Source organism: Sabethes cyaneus, chromosome 2 (assembly GCF_943734655.1).
Source record: "Sabethes cyaneus chromosome 2, idSabCyanKW18_F2, whole genome shotgun sequence".
Lineage (NCBI taxonomy): Eukaryota > Metazoa > Arthropoda > Insecta > Diptera > Culicidae > Sabethes > Sabethes cyaneus.
Window position 1 is genome coordinate 35,169,945 of NC_071354.1, and position 18,726 is coordinate 35,188,670.

An 18,726-nucleotide genomic window follows, 5' to 3' on the forward strand; every position below is an offset into this window, starting at 1 on the left:
TTATCACTTTGACCACAACATTATTGATCTATTGTAATGTTGCCCGGGTGTATGCAGTATTCTGCACTGCATTTCTGTGCTTTATCTGCTGGTAGATGTGCTTTGCTGGTAGACTATCATGCCCTCTACTTTTTATCACATCAAGTTGATTTATCAGAATTGTGACTTCGGTCACGCTAGCGGGTCTCAGAAAGATAGAGTTACTAACACACTTTAAAGGTTTCAAACAATCGAAGCTAGACTTTGGGAGTTTACCGGCCAGGTTATTTCCAATAGTACCAAAATAGTTATTAAACACTTCAGCAACTTCGCGATCAGAGTCTAAGACTTTTCCGTCAATTCGCAATTTTATTTGGTCACTAGTTTTTGAACGTCCAAAAATTTCGTTCAACTTTTTCCAAACATTAGAATGATTAGAACTTTCAAGTATGTTTTCGTGATATTCTCTTTTACACCGTTTCTTAGCAGCTTTAAGCTTTTTCGTAACATGAGTAAGCATTTCCTTAAGGCGCGTGTCATTGGGATTACTTGTGACTTGTTCAAAGCAATTATTTTTTATTTGAATCAATTTCCAAAGGCTGTACGTCATCCAAGGACAGTGCTCCCCTTTTAATCTAACAGTTTTGGTGAAAGTTTTAGCACAAACTATACAGACAACACGCGAACGATTTTTCCAGGTACCAGAAGGGACGTGAGAAAGTCACTCATGGTCCCTTCACTGGTACTCATTTGTCTCACTTTTCAATACAGGTATTAGTTCATTAACAGGTTACATAGTAACGTTAAACAAACTATTGGTTACCACGCAAAATAAAAACACGGGGCCACTGGCAAAAAAATGGAAACGCATGAAGAATGTTTTCCTGTATATCAACGGATTTTAGTCGGAACTGGGACATAAGCCGAGACGATTATTACCGTCCAGGTAGGATTTGATGTCTATGTAGCCAAAGGAATATCAGTTGGAACGGTAACCAACGCCGGTAAGCCGATCAACACATCGCAAATTTGGTTTCTTCGACAGCAACTTAAAGTTCTTCATCCCAGTACTACCGGCTAGACAGGAGCTACCGCGGTCCTTTAACAAGTTGCTGGCCAACCTACGTTGGTTAGCTCTCTGATTATATAGGAACATCATCCAAACTGCAACCGTTGGTCAAACGTTTCAGGTGCAGCAGGTTGCTCATAAAGTCTTACCACGGTTAGCGCAACAAACGGAAATGTGACACAATCCGGAACGATTGCTGCCGTCCAGATAGGACCGGCATGGCAAAGCCCCCAATATCAAGCATGTTGGCCAATTTATCAAGCATGAAAGGAATGATTACAACTAGGCAGGTGATCGAGAACATGAACGAAGGAGACTGACGCAACAATTTTTTGCATTCATTATTTCCGACGAATGGAGGAAGGACCTCTAACTATGCAAAATTTATCCGAAATACTATAAAAGACTACGTAAACTCAGATACAGCTAGCTTAGCTTGGTAGTGACGATCAGTAAAGCAGAGTCGTCACTTTAAAACCAGCTATCTTCATTGGTCCATCAGAACTAGATCCGGATGCACCTTTTGCTAACAGAACTTGATCCGAATCTTTGGTCATGAATGAACAATGTTTTCTGTTACGATCTGTATGCTCGGAAATAACCCAGCTTTTTAGCTCGTCTCCAAGCCGAGCTAGCACGGGCCGAACACCTTCCAGATATCCAGATTGCCACGTAAAATGTAAGACATTAGCTATTGATGGTCGAGTGTCAGCACCACCAGTGCTACCTGAGACTTTAGACTCACCCTAATAAAAGGAAGTTTCAATGGAGCTACGGCAATACACTCAAGCCGCTTTTTACGTGAAGGTTACGTCCCGCGTAAATCAAGACCGCGTAAAACAACCGCGTAAATTCCGAAATTCGCGTAAAAAAACGACTTCAGTGTACATTTAGTTAGCGGTAACGGTAAGCCTAACCAGCTCAGATTACGGATCGCGCCCACACAGTCCATAGCCAGAGGATAAATCATATTATTTCCTTCCCACAACAAAACGACACTTTACTGACAATTTCTGAACAATTTAGAGCAGATGCATTCAAGAAAGAAACTATGCGAGTATGTGGCAGAAAAACGCTATCCTGCTCCTGCCGACCGGTGTTCAAGTTAAACAAATAATAATGTTACATCCAATCTCCATCATTGGATGAGTTCCTTTCGTATAAACGGCAATTGCAAATAACTGCGAGCTAGTTTCTCCAGTCGATCAAGTCGATGTGGGTTCAGCACGATCCGTCGTGGTATCTTCTGAAAGTAATTCGGTACACGCAATGTCGTAGCCGTTTTGATGACTTGCGAGTCATCTTTTCGCAACAAACGATAATCCTGCCAGGTTTCGATGCTGTTGTCAAAGTTATTCTTGCTATTGCCGCCGCTAGTTCCGGGTTCCGGCAGCGCTGCCACCCGATGAGCTGCCAGCTCCAGCCGACAGTACTGGGAATCTTTACTATCGACTTTCAGAACGCGACCTATGGAGTTCGATCGAACGTCTCCCATGAAAATTACATCCTTTAGCAACCACTATTCTTCATCCTTCTTGGGGAATCCTCCTTTGGGACTAACCGAGTGGCGGTTATGTAACTCAGATCCACGTTTTAAAGTCTCACTAAAGTGTATCCTGACACATTGTGGCCAAATTTCTTCGGATTATGATCCACGTCGCTGTGACTGAAAGTTGACGATGGCAGAAATTATTTAGCTGTGACTTATCATTTCGTAAACAATTGCTTATTTGGGGTAAAGAAAAAAACATGTAAGTAACCGGGTTGCTGAGTTGGATGCACGAGTGAATTTCCTATTTTGCAGTACGAGTAAAAGGGATAGATAGTAATTGAGAGCCGTGAGATACGTGAGATATGCGAGGGACGAGATTCACTCACTTCAAATGAAACTGGTCCCTGAGATTTTATGCTTTTTGTTCTACGCGTGGTGTCTGTATAGTTTGTGGTTTTAGTGCATGCGGATAAAAGATTGTTGTAAGTTGTGATTAGACTATTTAGTGTAGCATCAATATCATCACTAATACAAAAATCATTTAAAAACATTGAAAATTCATGGTGTAATTTGACACGGTCGACTATATTGATTTTTAGTTCTTGTTGCCTTTTCTCATTACTCAGTAAAATAGACGAAATAACAGGAAGATGATCGCTAATATCACTGAATATCGTATGATTCTGCAGTTTTGCCACAAACTATACAGACACCACGCGTAGAACAAAAAGCATAAAATCTCAGGGACCAGTTTCATTTGAAGTGAGTGAATCTCGTCCCTCGCATATCTCACGTATCTCACGGCTCTCAATTACTATCTATCCTTTTTACTCGTACTGCAAAATAGGAAATTCACTCGTGCATCCAACTCAGCAACCCGGTTACTTACATGTTTTTTTCTTTACCCCAAATAAGCAATTGTTTACGAAATGATAAGTCACAGCTAAATAATTTCTGCCATCGTCAACTTTCAGTCACAGCGACGTGGATCATAATCCGAAGAAATTTGGCCACAATGTGTCAGGATACACTTTAGTGAGACTTTAAAACGTGGATCTGAGTTACATAACCGCCACTCGGTTAGTCCCAAAGGAGGATTCCCCAAGAAGGATGAAGAATAGTGGTTGCTAAAGGATGTAATTTTCATGGGAGACGTTCGATCGAACTCCATAGGTCGCGTTCTGAAAGTCGATAGTAAAGATTCCCAGTACTGTCGGCTGGAGCTGGCAGCTCATCGGGTGGCAGCGCTGCCGGAACCCGGAACTAGCGGCGGCAATAGCAAGAATAACTTTGACAACAGCATCGAAACCTGGCAGGATTATCGTTTGTTGCGAAAAGATGACTCGCAAGTCATCAAAACGGCTACGACATTGCGTGTACCGAATTACTTTCAGAAGATACCACGACGGATCGTGCTGAACCCACATCGACTTGATCGACTGGAGAAACTAGCTCGCAGTTATTTGCAATTGCCGTTTATACGAAAGGAACTCATGCAATGATGGAGATTGGATGTAACATTATTATTTGTTTAACTTGAACACCGGTCGGCAGGAGCAGGATAGCGTTTTTCTGCCACATACTCGCATAGTTTCTTTCTTGAATGCATCTGCTCTAAATTGTTCAGAAATTGTCAGTAAAGTGTCGTTTTGTTGTGGGAAGGAAATAATATGATTTATCCTCTGGCTATGGACTGTGTGGGCGCGATCCGTAATCTGAGCTGGTTAGGCTTACCGTTACCGCTAACTAAATGTACACTGAAGTCGTTTTTTTACGCGAATTTCGGAATTTACGCGGTTGTTTTACGCGGTCTTGATTTACGCGGGACGTAACCTTCACGTAAAAAGCGGCTTGAGTGTATTGCCGTAGCTCCATTGAAACTTCCTTTTATTAGGGTGAGTCTAAAGTCTCAGGTAGCACTGGTGGTGCTGACACTCGACCATCAATAGCTAATGTCTTACATTTTACGTGGCAATCTGGATATCTGGAAGGTGTTCGGCCCGTGCTAGCTCGGCTTGGAGACGAGCTAAAAAGCTGGGTTATTTCCGAGCATACAGATCGTAACAGAAAACATTGTTCATTCATGACCAAAGATTCGGATCAAGTTCTGTTAGCAAAAGGTGCATCCGGATCTAGTTCTGATGGACCAATGAAGATAGCTGGTTTTAAAGTGACGACTCTGCTTTACTGATCGTCACTACCAAGCTAAGCTAGCTGTATCTGAGTTTACGTAGTCTTTTATAGTATTTCGGATAAATTTTGCATAGTTAGAGGTCCTTCCTCCATTCGTCGGAAATAATGAATGCAAAAAATTGTTGCGTCAGTCTCCTTCGTTCATGTTCTCGATCACCTGCCTAGTTGTAATCATTCCTTTCATGCTTGATAAATTGGCCAACATGCTTGATATTGGGGGCTTTGCCATGCCGGTCCTATCTGGACGGCAGCAATCGTTCCGGATTGTGTCACATTTCCGTTTGTTGCGCTAACCGTGGTAAGACTTTATGAGCAACCTGCTGCACCTGAAACGTTTGACCAACGGTTGCAGTTTGGATGATGTTCCTATATAATCAGAGAGCTAACCAACGTAGGTTGGCCAGCAACTTGTTAAAGGACCGCGGTAGCTCCTGTCTAGCCGGTAGTACTGGGATGAAGAACTTTAAGTTGCTGTCGAAGAAACCAAATTTGCGATGTGTTGATCGGCTTACCGGCGTTGGTTACCGTTCCAACTGATATTCCTTTGGCTACATAGACATCAAATCCTACCTGGACGGTAATAATCGTCTCGGCTTATGTCCCAGTTCCGACTAAAATCCGTTGATATACAGGAAAACATTCTTCATGCGTTTCCATTTTTTTGCCAGTGGCCCCGTGTTTTTATTTTGCGTGGTAACCAATAGTTTGTTTAACGTTACTATGTAACCTGTTAATGAACTAATACCTGTATTGAAAAGTGAGACAAATGAGTACCAGTGAAGGGACCATGAGTGACTTTCTCACGTCCCTTCTGGTACCTGGAAAAATCGTTCGCGTGTTGTCTGTATAGTTTGTGGTTTTGCGGTGAGATCGATAGGACAAATAAAATGATCCAGAATATTATTACTTACTGGCCGCGTCGGGAATGTATTTGTACACACATAACCATACGATTCCAACAAATTTTTATATCTGACTACAACATTATTATTTTGCAAATTAGTTGGAACTCCTCACAAATTCTTGAAATTATCCAATGCAGTGCCGTTACTATAGCGGGTCTTGATTATTTTTGTAGTATTCTGCCGGGAGTCTGTCCTTTCCGGCAGCTCTATTATTCTTCAGCTGACCGATTTTTCGCCGGATATCTTCCAGATCGGGAACCGACACACTGTTTTCGTTTGTATTCTTTCCTAGGTTAATTTCCTTTCCGTCTCCTTCTGATATATCTCCAATCTTGATGATGCTTAGAAAACACTTTTTTTTCGTAAAATTGCCCATCTCCAAAGATCCAAGAAAAAACTCTTTTAATTGTTGGTCCAGGTTTCATTATATGTTTTTACAATTCAGTTTAAAAACTTTGTTTTTTATTAATTAACGTTCAGGCAGTTGAAACAGTCAGCAATTTAAAACGTTTTAAAATATTAGAAAAAATATCTTCTGACAGCGATAAAACAGCTTCTGATTGCACGCCGCGCTTAAATTTTTAATAGCAGCCTTTATAGATAAAATTGGAGGCTTTTTTGATAATGGTTTGTCTTGGGTTGTTTTTTATAAAACTGATTAATATTTCTAGTTTGCGAACAAATGATTTCCACATTTAACAGTAATACTTATTATTTAAATCTACTTCGTCAGAAGTTCTTGAAATTATGATAAAAGTTTTCATACTCGAGTCATTTGATCTAATATTTTTTGGTATCCATGGTTTCAAGCGACGAGATGTCGTTTTCAGATGTATTAAAGCTTTACCGCTTGTATCTTTGTAGGTCGCAAAAATCATCGCCTACTGGGTCGGAAAGTGTGCTTCGGTTTTCGCAGCAACCCTACCCCGGTCAATGTCCTGGATCGATCCAGGGGCACCAGCAGCCGCAGCATGGTGCGGGTCCGCCACCATTGCTCAGCAAACCAAACTTTAGCAATTCTGCTGCTGCCACGGCTGCTGCCGGTGGTGTTTCGACTCACCCCAACCATCACCACCAGAATATGCACGGACAAATGCCGCCGGGTATGGCTACCCAACCGCTGGAATTAGGCCCCGGACAAACTGCTGCCACTCATTATCATCACCATCATCCGAACCAATTCGCCGGGGCTGGTGGTACCCAGCAGCAACAGCTTCTAACACACCATCATCCGCAGCAACAGCAACAGCAACAACAGCAGCAGCAGCAGCAAACTGCACCAGGTGGTGGTATGCTGAATGGACCGGGTCACTATCCAAACCAGCACCACCCATCTAGCATGCACCACAAGATGCCATCGCCAGCGTCCATAACAGGATCGTCCATTGATCAAAGTGTAAATAATCTCAACAATAACAATCCCAGTACAAAGGCCAACTCGCGTGCCTCCAGCTCCAGCGGGGGCAACGTTTCGGTTGCACACAGTACGACCTCGTCCGTGCAAACTGGAAACGCCAGCCAGCAGGGCGGCAGCTCCGGATCGGGTAACAAATCGGAACAGAGATTGACTCACGAACAGGTTATTATATTTTAGAAGCAATATTAGTCTGTGGTTTAGGACTGATAAATTATTGTTTCTTTTTTAGTTTCGAGCGGCCTTGCAGATGGTTGTTTCCGCTGGTGATCCGCGGGAGAATTTACAGAATTTTACAAAAATCGGCGAAGGTTCTACCGGGACGGTTTGCATTGCAACGGACAAATCAACGGGTATGTAAATTCGTCGATGGGGGGCGGTAATGGCTGGAATGTTCGACTAACGTTTAATTTTTTTTCGCGTAGGACGTCAAGTGGCGGTTAAAAAGATGGATCTGAGGAAGCAGCAAAGACGGGAGCTGCTGTTCAACGAGGTCGTCATTATGAGAGACTACCATCATCCGAACATTGTGGAAACTTACAGCAGCTTTTTGGTGAACGATGAATTGTGGGTTGTGATGGAATATTTGGAGGGTGGTGCTTTGACCGACATCGTCACCCACTCGCGTATGGATGAAGAGCAAATTGCGACCGTTTGCAAGCAGTGTCTGAAGGCGCTGTCATATCTACATTCACAGGTACGTCACGAAATTGCGGTCGCTCTGTAAGGAATTTGCGTATTAATTTACCGGTGTGTTTGTTTATTTCATTCAAAAAAGGGTGTAATCCATCGAGATATTAAATCCGACTCGATTCTTCTGGCTTCGGACGGTCGCGTGAAGCTGTCCGATTTTGGGTTCTGTGCTCAAGTATCACAAGAATTGCCAAAACGGAAATCGCTGGTGGGAACACCCTACTGGATGTCCCCGGAAGTGATTTCTCGGCTGCCATACGGTCCCGAAGTGGACATCTGGTCGCTCGGCATAATGGTAATAGAAATGATCGACGGCGAACCACCGTTTTTCAACGAACCGCCGCTACAGGCCATGCGGAGGATCCGTGATATGCCACCACCCAAGTTGAAGAACTCTCACAAGGTGTCCAGTCGGTTGCAGAACTTCCTCGACCGTATGTTGGTTAGGGATCCGGTGCAGCGTGCTACGGCTGCCGAGCTGCTGGCTCATCCCTTCCTTCGGCAGGCGGGACCTCCGTCGCTGCTGGTACCGTTGATGCGCGGAGCTAGACATGGTAATTGCTAGAAGCGATTGGTTTCAGGTAAAAATGCTATACAGTTGAAAAGTGACCTTATGATTGTACATAGGAAAGATGATGATTTGAACTATAGAAATCTTTTTTATATTTCTGTTCAGTTTTGCACGTCTGGTTGAAATTTTTTTACAATTTTTTTTATTATTTTTACAAAAGTATTCATTGTCAATCTGACGTCTGTTTTAATTTTTTCAACTGTTTATACTATGAATCGTTAAAGTGATTACTTATTAGATAAAAGTACTTTTGCCTTACTATACACATATACAATAATTTTCTGTAAGAAAATATTATTAATGTTAATGGTGTAACGAAAAGTTAGAAAAATTACAACGCCCTCATTTTCCTATAAAATTTATAGCAATAATAATAGCACAATGAGAAGAGTCTACATCATGTGGCAAGAAATAGATCAATGCAGTCTACTTGAAATATAAGTCATCGTGGCTCCACGATGATACCAACAATGCCAAATGCCCGGTAGACCTTCTTAAAGTGTTTGATAGTACTCCTTACCAATAACTTCAGAAATCTCACAACGAAACGGCAGTCAGTTGATGTACTTCTCCCACATCGTGCGGCTGTTAACGAAACATTCCGACAGTATTTCTACTACTTTGATGACACTTAAGCAAACTTCCTCCCACGGCAAGTAGGTAGGTAGGAAGCGCATTTATCGCGAGAATATCAGATATACAGCGGGCAAAATATACATTTGCCATTTATTTGTTTTAATGTATAAGACATATAATCATTTGAAACGTTATTTTGTTTTAAAACCGTAAAGAGTATAAGTATTGTTTAGTTTAACTAATCAAACTTTACGTTTAATTTATGGTTATATGTTACTATTTAAGTCGCATGCCTGCCATTCTGGAATAACTGACAACTCGAAAAGAAAAAAATCCGTCTTGCCTTTAGTATTTATTTTGTTCCCTGAAACAATCTAAAAATGTACCTCCAAAAAAAATGGAAACTACTCCTTTCATTCCGTAAAAGTACTCTCTCCACTCAAACAAGCAACGATAAGGACTGACTGACATTGGAAATCGATGAGCAACTGAAACAGTAGATTAGTCAAATTGTGAGGTCTTAAACTATACATACCTACAGGATAATAAACATGGCAGCGAATGAATTTATTTTACTGATGGTAGGATATTTTAACGGTTAATCATGCAGCTATTGTAACGAGAAGAAGCATATTTTATTCATATATATATCATAACGTATTTTAGCGGTGTAAAAACAAAAGTGAACATTATACTTAAGCTGAGTAAATATATAGATACTACTTAAGGCTATTGTACGCTATATGTTATCATTGTGTAAATCTCGAAAGATTTTAAATAAAGATAGTGCCTAGTTAAATCAGTGGAATGAGTTACGTGCTGAAGCTAGCAGTTGGATTTGAACGATGACAATCGCTCCGTAAAGCGTTGGACTATTCTATGAACCTTCGTGATGTTACAAGCTGTACAAACAGCTGCGCCTGATAAATGACTTATTAATAGCCTTTCAGATAATCAAAAACTGTAAACCACCCAAACACCCTTGAGATAGAGATGGTTAAGTGTAATCTGCCACAGTTGATTTCACTTGACTGAATTATACTCCGTCTCGAAGCCTGTAGACAGATGATGCATTCGCAAGTTGAATTCTTGAAATTTCTCGAGTATTTGCTCCAGAAAATACACCGATAAAAGAGCCCAACAATGGCTGTATCTTGTGGAACAGGACGCGGGAGAGGATCGGGGAAAGTTATGCCTCGGAAAGTATTATAGTTGAAGTGATGGCGTTACTTATATGCAGGTCATATGTGACACTCCAAGCAATCCATATATTGATCGTCCGGTTGGTTTCGAGGGCGATATCGGTACGATGCTGGTTTAACAACAAATAATACAAAGCTCTCAGGCAGTATGGATCATGAAACCGTTTCGTAACTCTCATTATGAATCCCAGGTTCTTGTTTATTGCTCTTGTTGGAAATGATACTGCTGTAGTGGTCCTGAAATGTAAATTCGATATCCAATAGATCACCAAGATCCTTGACGGCCGTTACGCGTTCAATATTCTGGCTGTTTATGGAATAACCGTATTAGATATGAGCCTTTTTTCAGCTGTAACTGTTTACGGAGCACTTGCCAACGCTGATATGGAAAATAGCAAGTGTCCGACGTTGCTGCCCTGAGGAACGCCTGAGGTTCTCCGGAAGTCGCAAGACTCAGTGATTTTCAGTATCACAGAAACACAATGCTTTTCAAGAAAGGATTTCAACCACATATCTCGAGTAAAGATGACGGTTATGGGTTCTGTATCGACGACTGGCTCTAACAAACTCTACTTCGACGGGGCTGCAGATCTCTTACGTTTTAAATGACGAAGCCATGAATTTAACCAGGGTGGTTTCCGCTTAGGATGGCTCAGGTCTGATATGTTGACAGGTTCTCGTTGACGGCCAGATCGTGATGCCAAATTCGGTTAAAATTGGACACAACGATTGTGTTGCTTTAGGAAAGGCAGCAGACGTTTTGTCAGACATTCGTTCAAGGAAATTTTTTGGGTCATGGTCCCGTAAGCAATGAAAATGTGGTTTTCCGCATGTATGAATAGCCGGCTCCCATTGCGGTTCAATTTCATAACCAATTGCAAGTCGAATTTCAAATCAAATTTCAAGTTTAATTTCAAAGCCAAATTTAAGTACGATTTCATGTCTAATGATCCATTTTATGTCTAATTCTGTGTCTAGTTTAATTCCAATTTCAGCTTCTATTACAAATTCAATTTCAGTTAAATTTTAAGTCCAATTTAATGTCCGATTTTAAGTCCAATTTCACGTGTAATTTAAGGGGGAACCCTACTCTGGAAGGTCGAAAAAATCGAATTTGACTTTTTGCCAAACGAATTTTCTGATATACCTATATTTGATTTCGTTAATAAGTTACAGCGAAAACTGTGGGGTCACCTCAAGGGAAGTGCGAAACTTTAAACGCGTTTTTCTCGAAATCATTATGTTTCGTAAAATCTAGTAGTCCGATTTTGCTGAATTTTTTTTCCAGCATGTAAAAATGAATTGCCTACATTATTATGTAGCCGTTTTTTTGATATTGCAATTTCTCAATTTTTTACGAGCGCTCAATTGGCGATTTTTGATGAAAAAACAACTTTTTTTTTGAAAAAATTACCCCCATTTTTAATGAAATTTTCCAAACCCGCTAGGTAACAATTTAGATACTAGATAGGTTTACTAGATGTATGAACGCTGAATGTATGAACAACACGACAAGTTGGAAAGGAGGTCAAAGTACAAAGTACTTTCTCAGATAATCTTTCGTCGTTTGTCACTGTCGTTTGCGTTGCAATTATATTTGTGGGAAATTATCAAACTGATTTTGCGCGCTGGCGATAGTACGATAGTAAACCAAATAATCGTGTCGCAGTAGATGTGGCTAATATACCAAGTCACGACGCACCACGTTTTCATCAATTTTAAGACCGCATATGATAATATCGACCGTGAAAAACAATGGACGAAAACAGGTTTCTCAGGAAAGCTGACAACACTAATTCAAGCAACGTTGAATCGTACTCCATATAAGACAACTCGATACAAGACAATTTTTAGCTCGATAGGTATACTTTTGACATAGTTGTCAAAGACACTAGAGCTAAATTCCATTCCAAAAGCGGCTCCTTGAAGATATTCATTATTTCATGATAATCCTATAAAAAAAAGTGGAAGGTTGCATCAGAGACCCTACTGCCTGGTGACGTAAGACTACGCAAAGCTGTTATTTATGAATATAATTTTACTACGTTCTTGGGGTGGACTTTATGATACGAAAAATAAATGATTATTGAACGAAAAGTGGATATGCTTTATACGCTCATAACTCACTAAGTTTCTAAAAGACTTCTAGAAATACTTATCAATCGTTCAAAAAATTGTCTTTGCATTGAAATAAAATACAGAAACTAATAGATATTTTGAGTAAGGGGCTCAGCACATTCAAAATTAATTTAGAATAAAACAGTCGATTTAACTAATTCTCGCTTGATGGTATGTTTTTTTATAATGAAAATGTTTTGCTGAATTTGTTTTACAAAACATAACAATTGTATTGAAAAAAGTTTCAAAAAATATGTACCAAACGATACTCGAATTGAATAACTGAAAACTGGTTTCTAAATTAGGCATAACCGTAAATTAACAATTTTAATTAGTTTCCGTGATACCTTTGTAACTTAATAAGTTAATTTTAGTGAAAAGAAAATTATTTCTAAGACATCTTCAACGATTATTGTGTGGCTCTTAAAGAGGCCGTTTGGTGGATGATTTATTAAACTTATTTTGAAACATCACCTTAGAGTTACCAAGTATACAGGAAACGGCTACCAAGCACATGATTAGAGATGACGAGCTTGTCCAAGTCTCCTGGAAGCAGTAGGTTTCCAGAGGTTTGACTCTTGGGAGGGATAATTATAGAGCACTTGTTGTAGTGAGTCAGACTAGAAGTTTCGGAAGGAAATCGTTCAAAAAATTACCTGTGTAAGAGTGGATCTACTTCAGAACCTTATATATGTGCATTGCGTCTTCTTACACCGATTTTTCTTATTACCCTTGTTGGTGTTTTACGAGCATTATGCGACTTTCATCATTAATTTTCCGACATAACCGGCAAAATTCACGTACTATACGTTTGAACGCTGAATGGCGAAGTCGCAGAAGGAGGCGGAACGGAAATTAACCTAGGAGCGCCCATGGAAGATAGTGATGTCCTAGCACCTGATCTCCAAGAAGTCAAACGAGAAATCAGGTTGCTGAAGACCAATAAAGCCGCTGGGAAGGACCGCCTACCGGCAGAGCTTTATAAACATGGCGGAGAAACGCTAGCAAAGGCTCTACACTGGGTTATTTCGAGGATTTGGGAGGAGGAAAAGCTACCGGAGGAATGGATGGAAGGAGTGGTTTGTCCCATCTACAAAAAGGGTGATCGGCTAGACTGCTGCAACTATCGCGGTATTACGCTGATAAATGCCGCCTACAAGGTACTCTCCCAGATCCTGTTACGCCGGCTGTCACCGATAGCACAAGGTTTCGTAGGGAATTATCAGGCGGGTTTCATGGGGGCTCGCGCAACTACGGACCAAATTTTTACTATCCGACAGATCTTGCAGAAATGTCGAAAGTACAACGTGCCCACGCATCACATCTTTATTGATTTCAAAGCAGCATACGATACAGTCGATCGAGACAAGCTATGGCAGATAATGCACGAATACGGTTTTCCGGACAAACTGACGCGACTGATCAGAGCTACATTGGATCGAGTGATGTGTTTTGTACGCATCTCTGGGACACTCTCGAGTCCCTTCGAGACGCGACGAGGGTTGAGACAAGGTGACGGTCTATCCTGCATGCTGTTCAACATCGCTCTTGAGGGGGTGATCCGACGAGCGGGCATCGAAACGAGAGGCACGATTTTTACCAAGAGTAGCCAACTTCTAGGCTTTGCAGATGACTTCGATATCATTGCCAGGAACTTTGCGACGGCGGAGGCAATCTACGCCAGTCTGAAAGCGGAGTCTATGAGAATTGGGCTAAAAATAAATGCGTCGAAGACCAAATACATGAAAGGAAGAGGCTCAAAGGAAACAAATGTGCGCCTCCCACGGACGGTAACCGTTGACGGCGACGAACTAGAAGTGGTAGAAGAGTTCGTGTATTTGGGATCGCTGGTGACCGCGGACAACAACACTAGTAAGGAGATCCAGCGGCGCATCCAAGCGAGAAATCGGGTCTACTTAGCCCTTCGTAAAACGCTACGATCAGGAAGCATACGCCGCCGCACGAAGCTAACAATGTACAAAACCATTATTAGACCGGTAGTTCTTTATGGACTTGAAGCCGTGACGCTGCTTACGGAGGACATACGCGCCCTTGCCGTGTTTGAGCGGAAAATGCTGCGGACGATATTTGGTGGAGTACAGACTGAAAGCGGAGAGTGGCGGAGGCGTATGAATCACGAGCTACAGGCACTGCTTGGGGAGACTGCCATCGTACATCTAGCGAAAGTTAGCAGGCTACGGTGGGCTGGACACGTCGTAAGGATGCCGGACGACTGTGCGACGAAAATAGTCCTCTTCAACAACCCCACCGGCACCAAGAACAGGGGGGCCCAACGTGCACGATGGCTCGACCAGGTCGAGAGCGATTTGCGACTTCTGAGACGACTAGGAAATTGGCGACGAGTGGCCCAAGACCGAGTTGAATGGAGACGAGTGCTTGAAACAGCACGAGCCACCCCGGCTCTATGCTGCTGAAGAAGAAGAAGACGTTTGAACGCTTCGTTGAAACTAATAATGTAATCAAGTAGGGTATTTTGCTACATCGGCGTAATTGCCTATTCCCGTCCTATCCAACACAAATTATTAAAAATATGTGTGTTTTAGTCAAATCAGTACAAGAACTTTTGGAGTATTCACTAAATCCATCCAGCAAATGATGAAAATTAGAATGGCTTTCCTTATTACGACGGGAATTAGAAAAAGACCCTAGTCTCTGTTTCATTAGAATTGGAATTGGGATTTTTCAAATCCCAATGTGGTTATTCTACCACATAAAATGTTGTTTACGGTGAATTTTATTATCAGTGAATTTTATAAGCATATTATCGACACTCTACGACCTTTAATTTAATAGCGAAAATAATTGGTCAATTTCATGCTCAACTATTTACGTTGGCATCACTCCATATAAACGTCCGTTCCCTTGGCAACGTACAACAACGACGGTCGTGGATTTGGAATTGTAATCGATACGAAGTGAAATTTTTCCTATCAATTCAAGTGAGCAGTTTGGGCAAAATCATTATAATATCTTACTAAATAACTGTTGAGGGGCGCTGTAGCCGCAAGGTTACCGAGTCTGCTTTGGCAAGCGAATGGTCGTGGGTTCGAATCTTAGTAGAATCAAGCCATTCGATGTTCAAAGTGACTTTTAGCATGGGTTTATTCTCAGGCCCCTCATTTACCCTTCCTTAATGTTGCATTCTATGTTATCCCGATAAGGCCTATTGACAGTGCAAAATGAGACCCTTATAGTTAAATGCACTGGTGTGCAGTGCCAGGGATGGCTATAATTGGGGACAGCGCTATCATGTGGAACAAGGTGGGTAAAGTAGAGAAAGCATTGAAAGAAGGGTAAAACCCAATTACACACAAGCACGCATGAAATTCAATAAGCATATCGCTCACTCAATAGCGATTATAGCAAATAAAAGCAGTGCAGGTCATACAGCAAAACACCCGGGCGATATCACAATAGATCTAACTATACTGGTCGCAGTGATGAGTACATACAAAAAAAAAATAACTGTTCGGGTGGTAAATTAAAGTTTTCTGCGCCTGAAGTTAAGTTTCGCGAGTGATGTGACGAATGGAACGGCCGAAAAAAATTAATGAAAAATCGACGGCGAAAAAGTGAAAATATAGTGATGAATTTTAATTGGGCAGAAATCACAATATTTAGTGTAATTTGTGCCCCAAAAAGTAATAGAACCCATAGAATGCTATGTTTAGTGCTTTGAGTTGCAAGATCTTATTACGGCTAGCAGGTTAGTTGAACTGATTTTATTTATTTTTGTGATGGTTTCCCGAGTCTTTGGGAGCATATTGGTACACTGAAGAAGGGAAGGGAAGGGTGATATTCGGTGCCATACTGACTGCCATAAATGGACTCTGACGACCTTGTCGTTAACTTTGTGGCGGCACCTCCCAGTCAAGATTCGAACACACGACGACTGGCTTGTTAGGTAAGCATCGTACCCTGGAGCTAACTGGGCAGTGGTACACCTAATCCTGCAAGCACCTTTTTAAATTGCTGGTAGTTAACATAGCGGAATGAATTAATCAATCAGGTTGTCAATCAGTTTCTGTATCTGTAGCTCAAGCAATTATGGGTATTACGAGAAACTCTGTAACGGCGGTTATTAGTTTTCGGACACCTAGGTTATTTATGACTTGACCTTCTTTACTTTTCTGTGATATAATTCCAACCTACTAAAATACAACCAACAAGCAAGTTTCTCATAGTTTTTTTTTATTAGACCTTTTTCTTTTGTTAGTTGCCATCATAATAGATAGTATGAGATATTAAACAATTTATTTTGACATATTTTTCATATCCTATTTTCTGCTGCAAAAAATAGCGGATTTTACACTTTGCACCTTCACAGACGACAGGGACACATACATATACGTATAGGTACCATTTTTTTTAATTTTCCAAATTGTGATGCTGATGCTCAGCCATCATGCGTTCGATCGAGCATAAACTTTCGCAGCGGCGGCGTGGCGTGCGACATGCATTTCGTTTTACTTTTTACTTACTCTCCATCATTCATTTTTATTATGTAGGTATCACCGGTGTAGCATTGTGCCTATTTGCTTGCTAGAGTGTCACTTTAATTACTTCGCAATCATCGTACATCGAACTTGCAAATGTTTGGTAGAGAGGTGGACCGTACTGGGTAAGTTTTCAAAGTAGGGGAGTTTGTTTTGAAATTGTGTTCTGATCTAATGCATTCTAAATTGAACCTCAGTTTTTGGCAATTATTTTTTAATTACCTTTCAAACAACAAAATAAAAACATCTTAATAAGTTAAACTACATCAAATACGCCAAATTGTGTTTATAAGGCGGTCATTTCGAGGTTACATCAACAAAACAGGATATGTGCAAACGTAAATAAATCGAGTGATAGTTATGTGTTGTTGAAAAAGCAAAGCAAAATGAATCCTCATTCGGTTTGTTTACGTTCATACATACGCCGTTTCATAAATTGAATTTAAATATTTGATAATATAACATAATCATCCGTAGATAACCTTGCGACTCCATTTTCATGACATTCGTTGAATAAATAAACGACATTATTTTTTCAATTTTAGATTCAATGATTCAATAGATTTCAATGCACCGAAATCGGAAATAATTTACTGACCGACTTATTTTATGTCATCAGAAAATATTTCACATGTTTTTGATCTTTACCATATATAATATACGCAAAGGTACCTAATTCTTCCGAATGCCAATAATTTCTGGTCCAATCTTTCTTTTGGCTGTATTTTCCTTATTTGTTGCAAAGTTTTTGCCCTATAGCGCATATCTGTTGGGTTGATTATAACGCATTAACTTTTTTCTTGTATTTAATATGTACGTAAAACTAGTGTGTTTTCTTCTTCTTTTTTTCCTTCTTCCAATTGATTTGGTTCATAAAAATAGCAAATACAGCCTCCAATCCATTAAGTATTTATTGGAATATTTTCGTTCATTTAAATATCTATATTGTTCTATGACTAGCTACAGTTTAAGCACAGTTAGTCTGTGGTTTTAGGACGTTTGGATCTTTGGATGCTCTTTTTTTTTTTGGTTTTTAAGGAAAAATATGCAGGCTGAAAGTGCTTGAGCTCAGCGTAAAATTGCCATTTTTTTTTCATCTGGAAAGTCTGAAGTGAAAAGATGATTAACCGCCGGTTAATGCTGATTTTGGCTTTTGGGTGCACGCACAGAATAAGCTTGTTGTGAGCTCTACACGGAAAATATCATCTTTATTTATTAAACACTTAGTAGGCGTGTGAGATTTTTGACAAATGATACGTGACGTGAAATTAGGGGTGTGTGTGTGTGAATTATCCATTTCATTCTTTTAGTGCCTTTTTCATTAATATTTAATCTGTGACTAAGGGGTGTGCTAGAAGAAAATATTTGTGTGTCCGGAAAATTTAATAGTCGAATAGTTTTCATAATTTGACCGTACCTATTGGTTTCAATGGTTTTAGTTAGACAGTTTGTCAGTCTTTTAGTGAACGGTAAAGATAAGAGCATTTTCAGATGAATTCCAGTTTGTCTCATAGAAGTAAGTAAATATATTCATCAGGAAAGGTTCAACAAGACTTGAACATTCAATATTATGTTTACAGTGATTCGCATATAACGGCAACTTGTCCTTATAAGTGATTTACAGGATCAGAGGAAAAATCGAAATAATTTCTCACAAATATCAATTTTTTACTCGCAAATGCTTTTCGGAAACAATTTTTTTTTGGAAATGAAATACCAGAAAGCCATTAAAATATTTTTGAAATGGACTGGCTCACGTTTTATACTAATTTAGGTACCTATCCTACCAAAAACAATATCTAAGTAGTTACCTACAAATTCGGCTAAATAATTGAAGCCACAATAGGTCGACAGCTTGTTGCTTTGGTTAGTTCAATTTTTTGTTCAATTAAGCCTTTCTAATAACGTCTACATATACGCAATATCTATATCCTATTGTATGCGTTTGCGAAATACTTTCAAGTTTCATTGGATGCTTCACTTACGTACTATAAAGA

At 40.2% G+C, this 18,726-nt stretch overlaps 1 protein-coding gene across 1 annotated transcript in view; it reads left to right on the top strand.

Annotated features, from left to right (window-relative positions):
• Positions 1-9,682, top strand: part of LOC128733471 (serine/threonine-protein kinase PAK mbt) — a 33,739-nt gene extending 24,057 nt beyond the window's left edge. The window contains exons 2-5 of the mRNA XM_053827078.1: positions 6,503-7,217; positions 7,285-7,405; positions 7,478-7,749; positions 7,831-9,682. Coding sequence (XP_053683053.1) covers positions 6,503-7,217; positions 7,285-7,405; positions 7,478-7,749; positions 7,831-8,310 — 1,588 coding nt within the window. The 3' untranslated portion in view covers positions 8,311-9,682. The remainder of the gene's footprint in view (positions 1-6,502; positions 7,218-7,284; positions 7,406-7,477; positions 7,750-7,830) is intronic.
• Positions 9,683-18,726: the final 9,044 nt, after the last annotated feature.